Source organism: Microcaecilia unicolor, chromosome 14 (assembly GCF_901765095.1).
Source record: "Microcaecilia unicolor chromosome 14, aMicUni1.1, whole genome shotgun sequence".
In the NCBI taxonomy this organism is placed as follows: Eukaryota; Metazoa; Chordata; class Amphibia; order Gymnophiona; family Siphonopidae; genus Microcaecilia; species Microcaecilia unicolor.
This window is the reverse complement of record NC_044044.1, coordinates 9010890-9028291: the sequence shown is the minus strand read 5'-3', so window position 1 is coordinate 9028291 and position 17402 is coordinate 9010890. Positions and strand designations below refer to the sequence as shown.

Here is a 17402-nt window from a genome sequence, read left to right as displayed (position 1 = left end):
ATCTGATGACACAACCCAATATTTTCCTCATCTGAATAAACCAACCTTTCACCTCTATCCATCCCTCTTCACACAGCTCCTAAATAGAGCAGGCTGAATGGGCTCATAAAAACAGAGAATCTGATGACACAACCCAATATTTTCCTCATCTGAATAAACCAACCTTTGACCTCTATCCCTCTTCACACAGCTCCTAAATAGAGCAGGCTGAATGGGCTCATAAAAACAGAGAATCTGATGACACAACCCAATATTTTCCTCATCTGAATAAACCAACCTTTCACCTCTATCCATCCCTCTTCACACAGCTCCTAAATAGAGCAGGCTGAATGGGCTCATAAAAACAGAGAATCTGATGACACAACCCAATATTTTCCTCATCTGAATAAACCAACCTTTCACCTCTATCCCTCTTCACACAGCTCCTAAATAGAGCAGGCTGAATGGGCTCATAAAAAGAGAGAATCTGATGACACAACCCAATATTTTCCTTCTCTGAATAAACCAACCTTTCACCTCTATCCCTCTTCACACAGCTCCTAAATAGAGCAGGCTGAATGGGCTCATAAAAACAGAGAATCTGATGACACAACCCAATATTTTCCTCATCTGAATAAACCAACCTTTCACCTCTATCCATCCCTCTTCACACAGCTCCTAAATAGAGCAGGCTGAATGGGCTCATAAAAACAGAGAATCTGATGACACAACCCAATATTTTCCTCATCTGAATAAACCAACCTTTCACCTCTATCCCTCTTCACACAGCTCCTAAATAGAGCAGGCTGAATGGGCTCATAAAAACATCGGGTGGATGTGAAGCGACTGTTCACGCTATCCAAAAATACCAGGACTAGAGGGCATGAGTTGAAGCTACAGTGTGGTAAACTTAAAACGAATCGGAGAAAAGTTTTCTTCACCCAACGTGTAATTAGACTCTGGAATTCGTTGCCGGAGAACGTGGTACGGGCGGTTAGCTTGACGGAGTTTAAAAAGGGGTTAGATAGATTCCTAAAGGACAAGTCCATAGACCGCTATTAAATGGACTTGGAAAAATTCCACATTTTTAGGTATAACTTGTCTGGAATGTTTTTACGTTTGGGGAGTGTGCCAGGTGCCCTTGACCTGGATTGGCCACTGTCGGTGACAGGATGCTGGGCTAGATGGACCTTTGGTCTTTCCCAGTATGGCACTACTTATGTACTTATGTACTTATGACACAACCCAATATTTCCCTTCTCTGAATATACCAACCTTTCACCTCTATCCCTCTTCACTCTTTAATAATAAGTAAGCCGGGCAACTTTTGGATGATAACGTGATTCTGGTATGATGAGGTGATCTTGGGTTATTAGGGACATGGTGAGCTGGTCCTGGATTTACCTACAAATGCAACTATAGACTTGTGAATACAGCATTGTAGAGAAAAGGAGTTGCTACCACTCAGATGCACAGGTGTAAAACCGAGAGACTTGTGCCACTATTGCCTTTGAAGGTCTGATGCCATCTTGTAAGACTCCATTGGTATTTCTAATTGGTTTCCTGCAGCTGAATGACAGGCATTTGCTGAGGCCCAGGGTGAATTAATTGTTTTTGCGGTACCTTAAGAAAAAGGGGTCTTTGGAAGAGTATTAAAACTTTGAACCATTTTGTTGAGGGAAACAATGGGGGTGACATGAAGACACTGTTTATTTTATTTATTGAATTTATATTGTTTAAATCCAAAAATGTTCATGATAGATTATAAAATCAACATACATAATACATATGTAAGATGGGTATTGGAAAAGAGCCTTAAATAAGTTTGCTGATCCTATTGTTGGTTTGTGCATGGCCAGGGGAAGATCGGAGAGATGTCTGGACCCACATCCCCATCGTGTCTCAAAAAATATGACAGGGTTTCAGAGCCCTTCTGTCACCAGCTTTACTGTTCGTAGCGTGCAAAACTGTGCAGAAGGGATAAGACAGAGAAACCCCACATCTGTGAGAGCTATGGGAATAATCTTTCAATGACCTATGGCTACTTCTATTGAGGCTTTTTTCTCTACTTTTTTGTTTTGCTTGATGTAAAGGATTATAATTTTGTTCATGGTATTGGATTTACCTTAGGTCCGTGCTGTTTCTTGGTTAGTATGCAGACAGCAGTAAGTAAGTGGGTTAGCTCTGCGCCTGTTACCGAGAAGAGAGCTGCTCGCTGATCGTCTGCTGTATCAATTTATATCCCGTGTAACAAACATATTTTTTCTCTCTTCTCTTTCTGTGTCTTTCTCTCTCCTCTCTTCAATCTAGCATGGGTGCTACAGTCTTTGTGCAACCACTAGATCTGGTAAAGAACCGCATGCAGCTGAGTGGTGAAGGAGCCAAGACAAAGGAGTATAAAACCAGCTTCCATGCTGTTGGCAGCATCCTTAGGAAGGAGGGATTGCGTGGCATCTACACAGGGTAAGGGGGAGGGGGAAGTCTACACAAGAACTCACAGGGGTATGTATTTCATGTAAGAGAGCATTAATGTACATATATTTGTATACTATAGGGAAAGACTGATTGGTTCGTGAATTTGTGGTCTAGTGCAGGGGTAGGCAACTCCGGTCCTCGAGAGCCGCAGGCAGGTCAGGTTTTCAGGATATCCACAATGAATATGCAGGAGATATGCAAATCTATCTCCTGCATATTCATTGTGGATATCCTGAAAACCTGACCTGCCTGCGGCTCTAGAGGACCGGAGTTGCCTACCCCTGATCTAGTGGGATTACAGAATGCAAAGTCAAGAGCCATGTGGGCTAATAGCCTCAACCCACAAGTTGTAAAATGGAGTCTGATTGATTGATTATGAGACACAACATGGCTGAGGTTTGGGTTTCACCTGACATTAGTTGAATATTACAGGCAAAGGTTCAATAAGCAAACTATTTTTGAGCAGTGGAGTTGAAGGCCTTTGACCCCATATGGGAGGGAGGAGGCAGATACAGCAGGTAGGCTATGGGATGAGAAAAATCAAAGGCTTCAAATGGGTTTCGGAGGGGTGGGGGAGAGCAGTTTGAGTTTTGCTCCATTCATAGTCCAGATAAAATCCACACCTTGAGAACTAAAGACAGGCCAACCAAACGAGCCAGAGCACCAGGTCGCTGCAGGGAGAACTGATGGATATCTTTTGTGGGTAGCTTCAAAACTAGATCTGTTTCCTGTTTTCAGGGACAGTGTCAATCTCTTCAGCTGGCTCCAGAGACAGACTGAGCTAGTCCCACTTCTGTGCCCATTGCGTGTTTGGACTTCTATTTCCTTCTTTGTTAGAGAAAGGTTTCACTGTGTACTAGGGGTAAAAAACAAAACAAAACAGGACTGTCTCTAATAATTCAAATACTGAATACAAACAAAATCAAAAGGATATGATAAAAAAAAAAAATCAGTCGTGCAGATAACTTGTAATGGGAACAAGTGCAAAGTGATGCATGCGGGAAAGAGGAACCCAAACTATAGTTACATGGTGCAATGTTCCACATTAGGAGTCACCACCCAAGAAAAGGATCTAGATGTCATCGTTGATATGTTGAAATCCTCTGCTCAATGTGCAGAAGCAGCTAAGAAAGCAAATAGAATGTTAAGAATTATTAAGAAAGGAACTGAGGAACTGAGTTCGATTCCCAGCACAGGCAGCTCCTTGTGACTCTGGGCAAGTCACTTAACTACTACTTAACATTTCTAGAGCGCTACTAGGGTTACGCAGCGCTGTACAATTTAACAAAGAGAGACAGTCCCTGCTCAAAGAGCTTACAATCTAATAGACAAGTGAACGGTCCATTGCCTGCCGCATTGAGCCTGCCATGAGTGGGAAAGCGTGGGGTACAAATGTAACAAAAATAAAATAAAACTGAGAATGTTATGTTGTAATGCCTTTGTATTGTTCCATGGTGCAACCACACCTTGAATACTGTGTGCAGTTTTGGTCACCGCATCTCAAAAAAGGTACAGAGAAGGGTGACGAAAATGATAAAGGGGATGGGATGACTTCCGTATGAGGAAAGGCTAAAGTGGCTAGGGCTCTTCAGCTTGGAGAGGAGACAGCTGAGGAGAGCTATGATAGAGGTTTATAAAATACTGAATGGAGTGGAACAAGTAGATGTGAATTGCTTGTTTACTCTTTCCAAAAATACTAGAACTAGCGGGCATGCAAAGAAGCTACTAAGTAGTAAATTTAAAACGAATCAGAGAAAATATTTCTTCAGTAAGCAAGTAAACTCTGGAATTGTTTGCCAGAGAATGTGGTGAAAGCAGAGTTTAAAAAAGGTTTGGATAATGTCCTAAAAGACAAGTCCATAAGCCATTATTAAGATGGACTTGGGAAAATCCACTGCAAATTCTAGGATAAGCAGCATAAAATCTATTTTGCTGTTTTGGGATCTTGCCGGGTACTTGTGACCTGGATTGGCCACTGTTGGAAACAGGATACTGGGCTTGATGGACGTTCGGTCTGTCCTAGTTCTTATGTAAAATGTTTTATTTTTGTTTTTATTACAATTATAATTGTAAAAATGAAAATTGGAGGAAAAAGAGGTACCTAAGCAGCATTCATTGAGCAGTGTTTTCTATGCACGGCACTTCCTTTCCCCTGACGAAGCTTTGGTGAAACAGAGGACCCCGTTGGGACAGACAAGTGCTTTAGTATACCACCAATTGAATTGTTATGAAATTTCGAACTGTTTGAGGATGTGAATGCATCTGAGATTTTGCTGCTATGTGAATCATCCAGTGTGTGTTACTGTTGCTTTTCAAATGAAAGTGAAAAAAGAAAAATTATAAGAGACTCTCTGTATATATAAAACAAGAAGAAGTTTGAATTAATAAAGTACATAAGTTTTGCCATACTGGGACAGTCCAAAGGTCCATCAAGTCCAGCATCCTGTTTCCAACAGTGGCCAATCCAAGTCACAAATACCTGGCAAGATCCCAAAAAAGTATAAAACATTTTATACTGCTTATCCCAGAAATAGTGGATTTTCCCCAAGTCCATTTAATAATGGTCTGTAGACTTTTCCTTTATGAAGCCGTCCAAACCTTTTTTTAAACACCGCTAAACTAACCGCCTTTACCACATTCTCTGGCAATGAATTCCAGAGTTTAATTACACATTAAGCGAAGAAAAATTTTCTCCAATTCGTTTTAAATTTACTACATTGCAGCTTCATCACATGCCCCCTAGTCCTAGCATTTTTGGAAAGCGTAAACAGACGCTTCACATCTACCCGTTCAACTCCACTCATTATGTTCTAGACCTCTATCATATCTCCCCTCAGCCGCCTTTTCTCCAAGCTGAAGAGCCCTAGCCGCTTTAGCCTTTCCTCATAGGGAAGTCGTCCCATCCCCTTTATCATTTTTGTTGCCCTTCTCTGCACCTTTTCTAATTCCACTATATCTTTTTTGAGATGCGGCGACCAGAATTGAACATAATATTCAAGGTTTTTTTGACCAGTGATTGGAACCGGGAGTTCTGAAGGAGCAAAAAGATAGTCGCAGCACTGCCGCGGACCTGCTGAGTTCTTTTTCCTCCAATTTTTATTTTTACAATTATAATTGTAATAAAAACAAAAGTAAAGGACTTCCGGTTGGGCTATGGAGGAGTGAGGACGCGTGGCCACGCTGCTCCGAAGCGCCCGTTAGAGTCAATCACTAAGAATCTGCTGAAATACCCCCGAAAGGGAAAAGATATTCACCGTAGGGTGCAGTAGCGAACAAAAGTGTGAAAAAAACCGCAGAACCGAACGGCATGACGTCTAAAGCGGTAAAAAAAGACAGCCGCGAGAAGGGGCGAGGAGCGGAGGCCAAGATGGCGGACAAGAGCCAGCCGCCGTCTCCGACTCCGAGCTCGCAATGGGCGGCGGAGATTATACGGGAAGTATCGGATGCTGTTGAACAAACGGTGGACGGCAAGTTCCAACAAATCCTGGACAAATTGGATGGCATGGAGGAGAGATATGCGGCTATGGCGACGGACTTAAAAGAGGTGCAGCAGAGAATAAGCAATGTGGAAGATGAGGTACAAAAAATGTCAGGAGAGGCCCCAGCGCTACAAAAGCGAGTACAGGAACTGGAGGAGAAATTGGAGGACCGCTCGCGGCGGAATAATATCCGGCTGGTGGGCCTCCCCGAATCCCTGGGAGAGAGAGATCTAAGGGGCTTCTTAGAAAAATGGCTGCCGGAGGCCGCAGAGTTATCTGAATTGGAGGGAGAGCTCCGCGTGGAGCGTGCACATAGACTGGGGCCGCGAAGGGTGGAGGATTCGCGCCCCAGGGTGACAATTCTAAAGATACTCAACGATGCCCACAAGCAACAGCTCTTGCAGGCGCTCCGAGGCGGTAAGCATCTGCGCTACCAAAATAACAAAATCCTCTGCTTTCAGGACTATTCTACTAAGGTAGCAGCAGCGCGGAGGGCGTTTGTGCCAATCTGCTCCAAACTTTTTGCTCAGAAGATTCGATTTAGCCTTCTGTATCCAGCAAAATTGAAAATAACAGCTAATGGCAAGGTGCACATGTTTGAGCAGGTGGAGGACGCTAAGACATTCTTGGATGAGATGGCAAAACAGGAGAGCAGTGGATAAGGCGGACGAGGCTGTTTAAAGATGAATATCTATATGGCTGGTAATATTGTTACACCTAAATGGATGGATTTGACAATTGCAAATACAAGGATCACAGAGGCTACGTGCTGTACCTCGGATACAAATAAAATTAGTTACAACAAGTTGACATAGTTGGATAATTTGCTGGCCTTACAGGAGGACGCCTTTGCCTCGTTGGGTATAGGGCGACTACCTATGTTTGTTTAAATGGGAGACATGGACTGTAGAAGCCACAAGCCATAAAACTGGAATATTTGCAGCATGCTGCTGGAGGCAAGAGAATCCACTCTGGGGACGCCAAGAACCTGAGAGGGAACGAGATACATAGGCGGCGGCCTATATGAAGAATTGAACCTTGGAAGAAGGCGTTATGGCACAGAGTGCGGCTGGTTGGACATTTGTTGGAGGGAAGTCCATACAGTGGAGGCTTGATGGAAGCGTACATTTTGCCGTAGGCCTGTGGCAGGAGATGGGCCAGCTAATAAGAGAAGATGGAAATGGTTTTCAGAGGAAGCTAATCAAGGAGGGAGGCAGAGAATGAGAATGGTTTGCTGACGAATCAGTAGTTAATTTCTGGGTCTATAAGGGGACAGTGTATAAGGTCAAGTGACCAGCTTTGTAACCAGTGGGATTAGGATGTATACAAGGGGTTCTCAATCCAGACATCAACACATGCTTAGTCAATCTGGCGTTCAGGATATCCACAATGAATATGCATGAGACAGATTTGCATAAAGTGCCTTCACTATATATAAATCTCTCTTCCATATCATCAAGCTGATCAATCCATAGACTGGTGGGTTGTGTCCATCTACCAGCAGGTGGAGATAGAGAGCAAACTTTTGCCTCCCTATATGTGGTCATGTGCTGCCGGAAACTCCTCAGTATGTTCTCTATCTCAGCAGGTGGTGGTCACACACAGCAGCAGCTCTGGCTAGGCCTCCAAGCCTAATTTTTAGGTTTTGTTGAGTGCCTGGGGTTGAGGGCTCTTTTGAGCAAGTGCAAACCTGGTGGTGCCAGGTCCCTCCTTTTCTCCCCCCTCCCGCTGGCTCCGTTAAAAAAAAAAAGAAAAAAAAATTTTAAACGTCCTTAAAGGCGTTTATTTCGACGTTTATTTAAACGTTCATTGCAGCTACTCACTGGGACACCAGTTCGTTACAGCTCGGAGCGGACAGCAGGTAATTTTTACCTTTTTATAGCGGGCAGGGGGTTCCCCGATTCTTCTCCTCGTGGCATATGGCGTCGGAGGGCGAGGGCGCAAAGGGTCGCTCCCCGGATCGCTTGAGCGCTTCTAGAGGGGATGCGGGGGTCTTACAGCCTGATTCGCCCTTGTTGGGTGACAGTTTCGTGACCGATGAATGTCCCGGTCCTTCCTCCGGCGTGGCGGTTTTTCCCGCCATAAACGCCCATCCCCCGCTCCTCGCCTCCGCCATCTTGGCCGGCCACGCGGCTCGGACGGCTTCTTCGTGGGCCGCCCTTGAGGTTGGAGACATTAATGCCATGAACGCCCTTAATTTGGGCGACGGCACAAAAGCGGCTAAAGTTAAGCGCCGTTCTTCCCGCGCGGCTCCTTCGCGGAGTGTCGCGCCGGACGCCATTTTGGATGCGCAGCATGTCTCTCCCCCGCTCTTGCGAGCGCCGGTTGAGGGTGCGTCTAGGGCTGTTGCCCAGGCTGCGGAAGTGCACAGTCTGGGGGGTTTCTCCCCCGAGTTTGTTTTGCTGCTGCATCAGGCTTTCCTCATGCAAAACGCTGCCCCTGCTCCCTCGTCTGGTAAAGAGGTTGAGGTTCCCAGAGGTAAACGCCCTCGGGTTGATTCCCAGGCCTTGGAGGACTTTGTCTCCTCCGATGTAGATGAGGGCAGCGTGTCTGAGGTCTCCCAACGGTCCTTTGCGGATTCCTTGGAGGAGACGGATCCCCGCTCGGATGGAGCGGATGACCCCTCTGCAGCGCGGCTTTTTAGCCCAGAGGATTTGCCCAACCTGTTGTTACAGGCCATGGACACTTTGAAGATTTCCTCTCCGGAGGACGTCTCTCCCTCAGCCCCTGTTGGCTCTGCCATTATGCTGGGGACGAAGCGCCCGCCTAGAACCTTCCACGTGCATGATGCCATGCACACCTTAATTTCGGCTCAATGGGATGTCCCGGAAGCGAGCCTTAAAGTGGCTAGGGCTATGTCCCGCCTCTATCCTTTGGCTGTGAGTGAACGTGAGGCCTATCTGTGGCCTACCGTGGATTCTTTAATCACTGCGGTGACTAAGAAAACGGCATTGCCGGTGGAAGGTGGCACGGCCCTAAAGGACGCCCAAGACAGAAGATTGGAGGCGGCCTTAAGGTCGTCCTTTGAGGCGGCTGCTTTAAGTTTGCAGGCCTCAGTTTGCGGCTCCTATGTGGCCAGGGCGTGCCTGACTATGGTGCAGCGGGCTTCCCCCTCGGATCATTCCTTGAGGGCTGATTGGCCGGCCCTGGAATCGGGCTTAGCCTATTTGGCAGACTTGCTGTATGATGTCTTGAGGGCCTCAGCTAAAGGCATGGCTCAGACAATCTCTGCGCGGCGGTGGCTTTGGCTGAAACATTGGTCTGCTGACCATGCCTCTAAATCCCGCCTGGCTAGATTGCCTTTTAAAGGCAAGCTGCTCTTTGGGGTCGAGCTGGACAAAATCGTGACCGATCTCGGCACGTCTAAGGGCAAGAAATTACCAGAGGTCAGGGCTCGGGCTAGTACTCGTCCCGGTACCTCCAGAGGACGGTTGCAGGAAGCCCGTCGGTACCGCCCGGGCAAGTCGGGTTCCTCTGCCCCCTCTTCCTTCAAGAGGAATTTCTCCCCCAAGCAGCATTCCTTTCGCAGAGACCGCCGTCCCGGAGGTGCTTCCTCCGGTCCTCCCCCAGGGTCTCGTACCCAATGACGGGGCCTTGGTCCACGCCCCAGTGCAGATTGGAGGACGGCTGTCCTCGTTTCTGGGCAAGTGGACCACAATAACTTCAGACGCGTGGGTGCTGGAAGTCATCAGAGACGGCTACAAGCTAGAGTTCTGCCGACCCTTAAAAGACGGGTTTGTACTCTCTCCCTGCAAGTCTCCGGTCAAAGCTGTGGCAGTGCAGCAGACCTTGGACAATCTGATCCGCCTGGGCGCGGTCGTTCCTGTGCCAGAAAGTCAGCTTGGCAAGGGACGTTACTCCATTTACTTTGTGGTACCAAAGAAAGGAGGTTCTGTCCGGCCTATCCTCTACCTCAAAGGGGTCAATCGGGCCTTGAAAGTGCGGCACTTTCGCATGGAGACTCTCCGCTCTGTTATAGCGGCAGTGAAGGCAGGAGAGTTCTTGGCTTCCTTGGACATCAAGGAAGCGTACCTGCATATTCCCATCTGGCCTCCTCATCAACGCTTCCTGCGTTTTGCAGTCCTGGGACGACACTTCCAGTTCAGAGCCCTCCCATTCGGGTTGGCTACTGCTCCGCGGACCTTTTCCAAAGTAATGGTGGTCATCGCGGCCTTCCTACGAAAGGAAGGGATACAAGTCCATCCTTATCTGGACGACTGGTTGATCCGAGCCCCCTCTTATGCAGAGTGCGGCAAAGCTGTGGACCGGGTAGTTGCTCTTTTGAGCTCCCTGGGATGGATCATCAACTGGGAGAAGAGCCAGCTGCGCCCGACTCAGTCCCTGGAGTACCTGGGAGTTCGATTCGACACCCAAGTGGGCAGAGTGTTCCTGCCAGACAATCGGATTGTCAAACTTCAGGCTCAGGTGGACCAGTTCCTGGGAGCCTCTCCTCTTCGGGCTTGGGACTATGTGCAGCTGTTGGGCTCTATGACGGCCACGATGGAAGTAGTGCCCTGGGCCAGGGCTCATATGAGACCACTTCAACACTCTTTGCTGCAGTGCTGGACTCCGATGTCGGAGGATTATGCTGTGCGACTTCCCTTGGACCCAGCAGTGCGCAAGGCGCTGAGCTGGTGGATGCAGACAGACAAATTGTCTGCGGGAATGCCTCTGGTGACCCCAGAGTGGATTGTCGTCACGACGGACGCCTCTTTGTCGGGCTGGGGAGCCCACTGCTTGGGAAGGACAGCGCAGGGGCTCTGGTCTCCTGCAGAGGCAAAGTGGTCTATCAACCTCCTGGAACTCAGAGCCATTCGGTTGGCGCTTTTGGAGTTCATCCCGGTACTGGTGTGGAAGCCTGTACGGGTCCTGTCGGACAATGCCACGGCTGTGGCCTATGTCAACCGCCAGGGAGGTACCAAGAGCGCCCCTCTAGCCAAGGAGGCTATGTATCTCTGCCAGTGGGCGGAAGCGAACCTGGAGCAGCTTTCAGCGGCCCACATTGCCGGAGTCATGAATGTCAAGGCGGACTTTCTCAGTCGCCATACCTTGGAGCCCGGAGAGTGGCAGCTATCTGCTCAGGCGTTCTTGGACATCGCGAAGCGCTGGGGCCAGCCGAGCCTAGATCTGATGGCGTCATCGGCCAATTGCCAAGTGCCGCGCTTCTTCAGCAGAGGACGGGACCCTCGATCCCTGGGAGTAGATGCTCTTCTCCAACAGTGGCCGACACAAGAGCTCCTCTATGTGTTCCCGCCCTGGCCCATGTTGGGCAGGGTGCTAGACCGGGTGGCAAAGCATCCCGGCAGGGTAATCCTGGTGGGTCCGGATTGGCCCAGGCGTCCCTGGTATGCGGACTTGATCAGGCTCTCAGTGGACGATCCTCTGCGACTGCCAGTGGAACAGGGCCTGTTACATCAGGGTCCCGTGGTGATGGAGGATCCCTCCCCCTTTGGTCTTACGGCCTGGCTATTGAGCGGCAGCGTCTGAGGAAGAAGGGCTTCTCAGACAAGGTCATCGCCACTATGCTGAGAGCGAGGAAGCGCTCTACTTCTACTGCTTACGCCAGGGTTTGGCGTATCTTTGCAGCGTGGTGTGAAGCAGGCTCTCTTTCTCCCTTCACTGCTCCAATTTCTTCAGTGTTGGCGTTCCTGCAAGAAGGTCTGGAGAAAGGCCTGTCGCTCAGTTCCCTTAAAGTCCAGGTAGCGGCTCTGGCTTGCTTCAGGGGCCGCCTGAAGGGTGCTTCCCTGGCTTCACAGCCAGATGTGGTGCGCTTTCTCAAGGGAGTTAATCACCTGCGCCCTCCTCTGCACTCAGTGGTGCCTGCGTGGAATCTCAACCTGGTGCTAAGAGCATTGCAGAAGCCGCCTTTTGAACCCTTGTCGAGGGCATCTCTGAAAGACCTGACGTTGAAAGCAGTCTTTTTGGTGGCTATCACTTCAGCCAGAAGAGTTTCCGAGCTCCAGGCGCTCTCATGTCGAGAGCCTTTTCTGCAGTTCACTGAGGCAGGAGTGACTATTCGCACAGTGCCTTCCTTTCTGCCCAAGATTGTTTCTCGCTTCCATGTGAATCAGCAGCTCTGTCTCCCTTCCTTTCGTAGGGAGGACTACCCAGAGGAGTACTCTGCTCTTAAATATCTGGATGTGAGACGAGTCATCATCAGATACTTGGAAGTGACCAATGATTTCCGGAAATCGGATCATCTGTTTGTCCTGTTTGCAGGTCCTCGTAAGGGTCTGCAGGCTGCTAAGCCTACAGTGGCAAGATGGGTCAAGGAAGCCATTGCAGCGGCTTATGTGGCCGCGGGGAAGGTGCCGCCTATCCAGCTGAAGGCTCACTCCACGAGAGCTCAGGCGGCCTCGATGGCAGAGGCCGGATCCGTCTCCTTGGAAGAGATATGCAAGGCGGCAACTTGGGCTTCGGCTCATACATTCTCCAAGCATTACCGGTTGACTGTGGCTGCACGGGCGGAGGCCCGGTTTGGAGCTTCAGTGTTGAGGTCAGGGATTTCTATGTCCCGCCCTGGGTGAGTACTGCTTCGGTACATCCCACCAGTCTATGGATTGATCAGCTTGATGATATGGAAGGTAAAATTATGTATAATCATACCTGATAATTTTCTTTCCATTAATCATAGCTGATCAATCCATAGCCCCTCCCAGATATCTGTACTGTTTTTATTCTGGTTGCATTTCAGGTTCAAGTTTAGTCTTCAGTTACTTCAGAAAGACTTCGTGTTCAAGTTCTTCCTTCACTTGGATTCTTCAAGAGTTGAGACGAGTTTGTGTTACAGTGAGCTGCTGCATTCCTCTCCCCTCCGTTTTACGGGGCTGGATTGAGATTTAAATTCTGCCGGCACTCCCTCCCGCTTCGTGCGGCTGTAGGGCAGCTTTGTACCCCTCCCGCTTCGGCGGTGTTAGGGTCAGTCAGCTCCTCCCGCGGTTGCGGTTGCAGGATAAGCCAGATCCCCCCGCATCGGCGGGTGTGGTGTCCCTCCCCCGCTCCGCGGGGATGAGCTGGACGGATTCCCCTCCCCCACTTGTGTGGGGATGAGCTGGGTTAATTCCCCTCCCCCGTTTCGGCGGTGGTGAGCTGGGCAGAGTGTCCCTTCGTGGGTGTAATTCTCTAAGTGCTGAGTCCTGCGGATGGAGCTTTGATATCGACATACTGAGGAGTTTCCGGCAGCACATGACCACATATAGGGAGGCAAAAGTTTGCTCTCTATCTCCACCTGCTGGTAGATGGACACAACCCACCAGTCTATGGATTGATCAGCTCTGATTAATGGAAAGAAAATTATCAGGTATGATTATACATAATTTTACCTTCTGGTGTTTAGTATGCACACAGTGAATGATTTGCATATAGTGAAGGCAATTTATGCAAATCTGTCTCATGCATATTCATTGTGGATAGCCTGAAACCTGACTGGGTGTGTCCTGAGGACTGGGTTGAGAATCACTAATGTATTCAGATGTTTCATTGCAGTCGTGCTCTGGCTGATAATCCCTCGTCCCTTACAGGCTGTCTGCAGGACTGCTCCGACAGGCGACATACACCACAACACGGCTGGGCATCTACACTATCCTGTTTGAGAAGCTGACCAAGGAGGATGGCACTCCTCCCAACTTCTTCATGAAGGCAGTGATTGGTATGACTGCTGGTGCCATCGGGGCATTTGTGGGCACACCAGCAGAGGTAGCTCTCATCCGCATGACAGCTGATGGCAGGTAGTTCTCAGGGGAAGGGATTAATGAAAATGTTGCCTTCTACAGTGGCTCTATCCACACTGTTTCTTCTCTAATGTTAAAGCAGTGTTTCTTCTGCCCTACAGGCTGCCAGCTGACCAGAGGAGAGGTTACACCAACGTGTTCAATGCTTTGGTGAGGATAAGCCGTGAGGAGGGGATCCCCACGCTTTGGAGGGTAAGATTCAGGACCCGATTGCTCATCTTTATACCACAACATCCATCTTTGCATCCTTCCATGATAGCAGTTCTCCTTTAGCACTACATCTTCCCTTGTAGATATCAGTATATGTGTTGTTAAAGGCAACTTCTTGTTTTCTCTATCTGGATAGTAAGCGTCTGAAGGAATATATCTCCTTCTCTGCTCATATCCAGCAGATTGCCAAGACCTGTCGTTTCTTTCTTTACAACATCCGTAAAATCCGCCCCTTTCTTTCCGAGCACTCTACCAAAACCCTCATCCACACCCTTGTCACCTCTCGTTTAGACTACTGCAATCTGCTTCTTGCTGGCCTCCCACTTAGTCACCTCTCCCCTCTCCAGTCGGTTCAAAACTCTGCTGCCCGTCTCGTCTTCCGCCAGGGTCGCTTTACTCATACTACCCCTGTCCTCAAGTCGCTTCACTGGCTCCCTATCCGTTTTCACATCCTGTTCAAACTTCTTCTGCTAACCTATACATGTACTCACTCTGCTGCTCCCCAGTATCTCTCCACACTCGTCCTTCCCTACACCCCTTCCCGTGCACTCCGCTCCATGGATAAATCCTTCTTATCTGTTCCCTTCTCCACTACTGCCAACTCCAGACTTCGCGCCTTCTGTCTCGCTGCACCCTATGCCTGGAATAAACTTCCTGAGCCCCTACGTCTTGCCCCATCCTTGGCCATCTTTAAATCTAGACTGAAAGCCCACCTCTTTAACATTGCTTTTGACTCGTACCCACTCGCCTCCACCTACCCTCCTCTCTTCCTTCCCGTTCACATTAATTGATTTGATTTGCTTACTTTATTTATTTATTGTTTGTCTATTAGATTGTAAGCTCTTTGAGCAGGGACTGTCTTTCTTCTATGTTTGTGCAGCGCTGCGTACGCCTTGTAGCGCTATTGAAATGCTAAATAGTAGTAGTAGGGTGGGTAACCACGGTCCTCGAGGGCCACAACCCAGCCAGGTTTTCAGATTTCCACAGTGAATGTATATGAGATTGATTTGCATGTACTACTTCCATTGTAGGCAGATAGATCTCGTACATATTCAGTGTGGAAATATTGAAAACCCAGTTGGGTTGTGGCCCTCCAGGACTATGGTTGCCTACCCCTGGAATATATGGGGCCTTGTAAAAGTCATTCAAAAGAAGATGCAAATACTCATCAGTACTTAAATATCGTTTGCAATAACTCAGTTCAGTAGGTGTAGCACAATGGATACTTAGCGTATTCTGTATATTATAGAAAAGAAACCTCAGAGCTCCCCAGGTAGAAAAATACCTCAGAGAAAAAACTCACCTAATGGGAGTGAAATATTATCATTGGTTTCTAGGTGTAATGGCTACCCCAAAAAACAGTAAGCACCACTGATAGTAAACCTTAAGTATGCAGTGCTACATCCACAAAGTGATACAAAGGCATTATAATATAACATTCTCAGCTTTGTTTTCCATTCCCTTCCTAATAATACCTAACATTCTATTTGCTTTCTTAGCCACTGCTGCACATTGAGCAGAGGGTTTCAACATACTATTAACGGTGACATCTAGATCCCTTTCCTGGGCGGTGGCTCCTAATGTGGAACCTTGCACCACGTAACTATAGTTTGGGTTTCTCTTTCCCACATGCATCACTTTGCACTAGCTCACATTAAAAGTCATCTGACATTTGGATGCCCAGTCTCATAAGGTCCTCTTGTAATTTTTCACAATCCTCTTGCAATTTAACAGCTTTGAATAACTTTATGTCATCAGCTAATTTAATTACCTCCCTAGTTATTTCCATCTCTAGCTCATTTGTAAATATGTTAAAAAGCAGCAGTCCCAGCACAGACCCCTGAGGAACCCCACTCTCTACCCTTCTCAATTGAGAATACTGACCATTTAACCCTTCTCTCTGTTTTCTGTCTTTTAACCAGTTTTTAATCTACAATAGGACATTGCCTCCCATCCCATGACTTTCTAATTTTTTTTTTTTTTGTTTTGTTACATTTGTACTCCGCGCTTTCCCACTCATGGCAGGCTCAATGCGGCTTACATGGGGCAGTGGAGGGTTAAGTGACTTGCCCAGAGTCACAAGGAGCTGCCTGTGCCTGAAGTGGGAATCGAACTCAGGAGTCTTTCATGAGGTACTTCGTCAAATGCCTTTTGAAAATCCAGATACACAATATCGACCAGCTCACCTTTACCCACATGTTTATTCACCCCTTCAAAGAAATGTAGTAGATTGGTGAGGCAAAATTTCCCTTGACTTAATCCATGCTTGTGTATATGCTCCGTAATTTTGTTCTTTATAATGGTCTGTATCATTTTGCCCGGCACCGATGTCAGGCTCACCGATCTATAATTTCCCGGATCACCTCTGGAATTTTTTTTTAAATCAGGTTAAGAAAACTGAGGAAGGTCATTGTTAGGCTTAAGATTATTCTAAGTTTCAACAATTTTTATTAATAAGTTGAGTATAAACAATTCACAAAACAGTAGTAAACAGTATTTTCTATTTCAGCAAGCCCTTTACAAGGAGCTCCAAAAATGTAATGGAACAAAACAAAACAATCTCCCCTTCTTCACTCGCATAAATTGAAACCAAGATAGTATTGAGATTAGAGGTCTTGTTTCTTATCTCCCTTCTCTTGGCGAACTGAATCTCCAACCCAAGGACCCCTCTAGAACGTCCTACTCCCCCTCCCAATCCTAACTCCTTGAAGTACATTATGTATAATATTGTAACCCTTTACTTCCCACAGACCAGCATATTACTCGTATTCTGGTTAAAGTTAAACTTCTAAGCTTTTGGAGACATAATTTGGAGATAGGGCTCCCATATGAAAAAGAAATTTTTTTGTGTGTTTAGGAGTAAAGTGGGCCTCTCTTGCCTCCCACATCACTGGCTTATGATTATTATTATTTTTTTAATTTATAAGTTTTACATCTTTAAACCAAGAATTTGTACTTGTACAGAAAAGTGTTATTTAAACGGATTATTAATTCTCGTAAAAATTCAGGGAACAAAACATTGTACATAAGTAATGCCACACTGGGAAAAGACCAAGGGTCCATCGAGCCCAGCATCCTGTCTACGACAGCGGCCAATATGAAAGCATTGTAAACAATATAAATACTCAAGTCCGCATTATGTTTAAGTATTTTTATTGGGCAGATCATTTACAAACTTTATCATCAACCAAAGACCAAACCGTAACAAATCCAGAAAATGATTACATTCAGTTGAATAATCGTCCCAACTTTTGTATATATTTCTCCCTCCCCCCGCCCAACCTCAACCCTCCCTGAATTATATTTAATAATGTTTTATTGATGCAATTGCATAACCAAACAGTATTGTCATAGTACAAATATGTCTTGTTGATATAACTCCCATACTAACAGTTTGTAACTAGAACATCTTTTAACATTCCCCCCCCCCGCCCCACCCGTTCTCTACTCCCCCCTTCCCCCAAGTCTATTCCCCCTCCCAATCCTTCCCTCCTCCCCCCTTCCTGACATTAATCCGGTACAAGTCCGC

At 47.2% G+C, this 17402-nt stretch overlaps 1 protein-coding gene across 1 annotated transcript in view; it reads left to right on the top strand.

Annotated features, from left to right (window-relative positions):
* The window catches only part of SLC25A11 (solute carrier family 25 member 11), a 42893-nt gene that overhangs the window by 765 nt on the left and 24726 nt on the right, over positions 1-17402 (top strand). Inside the window, exons 2-4 of the mRNA XM_030187739.1 lie at positions 2290-2442; positions 13454-13660; positions 13765-13855. Coding sequence (XP_030043599.1) covers positions 2290-2442; positions 13454-13660; positions 13765-13855 — 451 coding nt within the window. The remainder of the gene's footprint in view (positions 1-2289; positions 2443-13453; positions 13661-13764; positions 13856-17402) is intronic.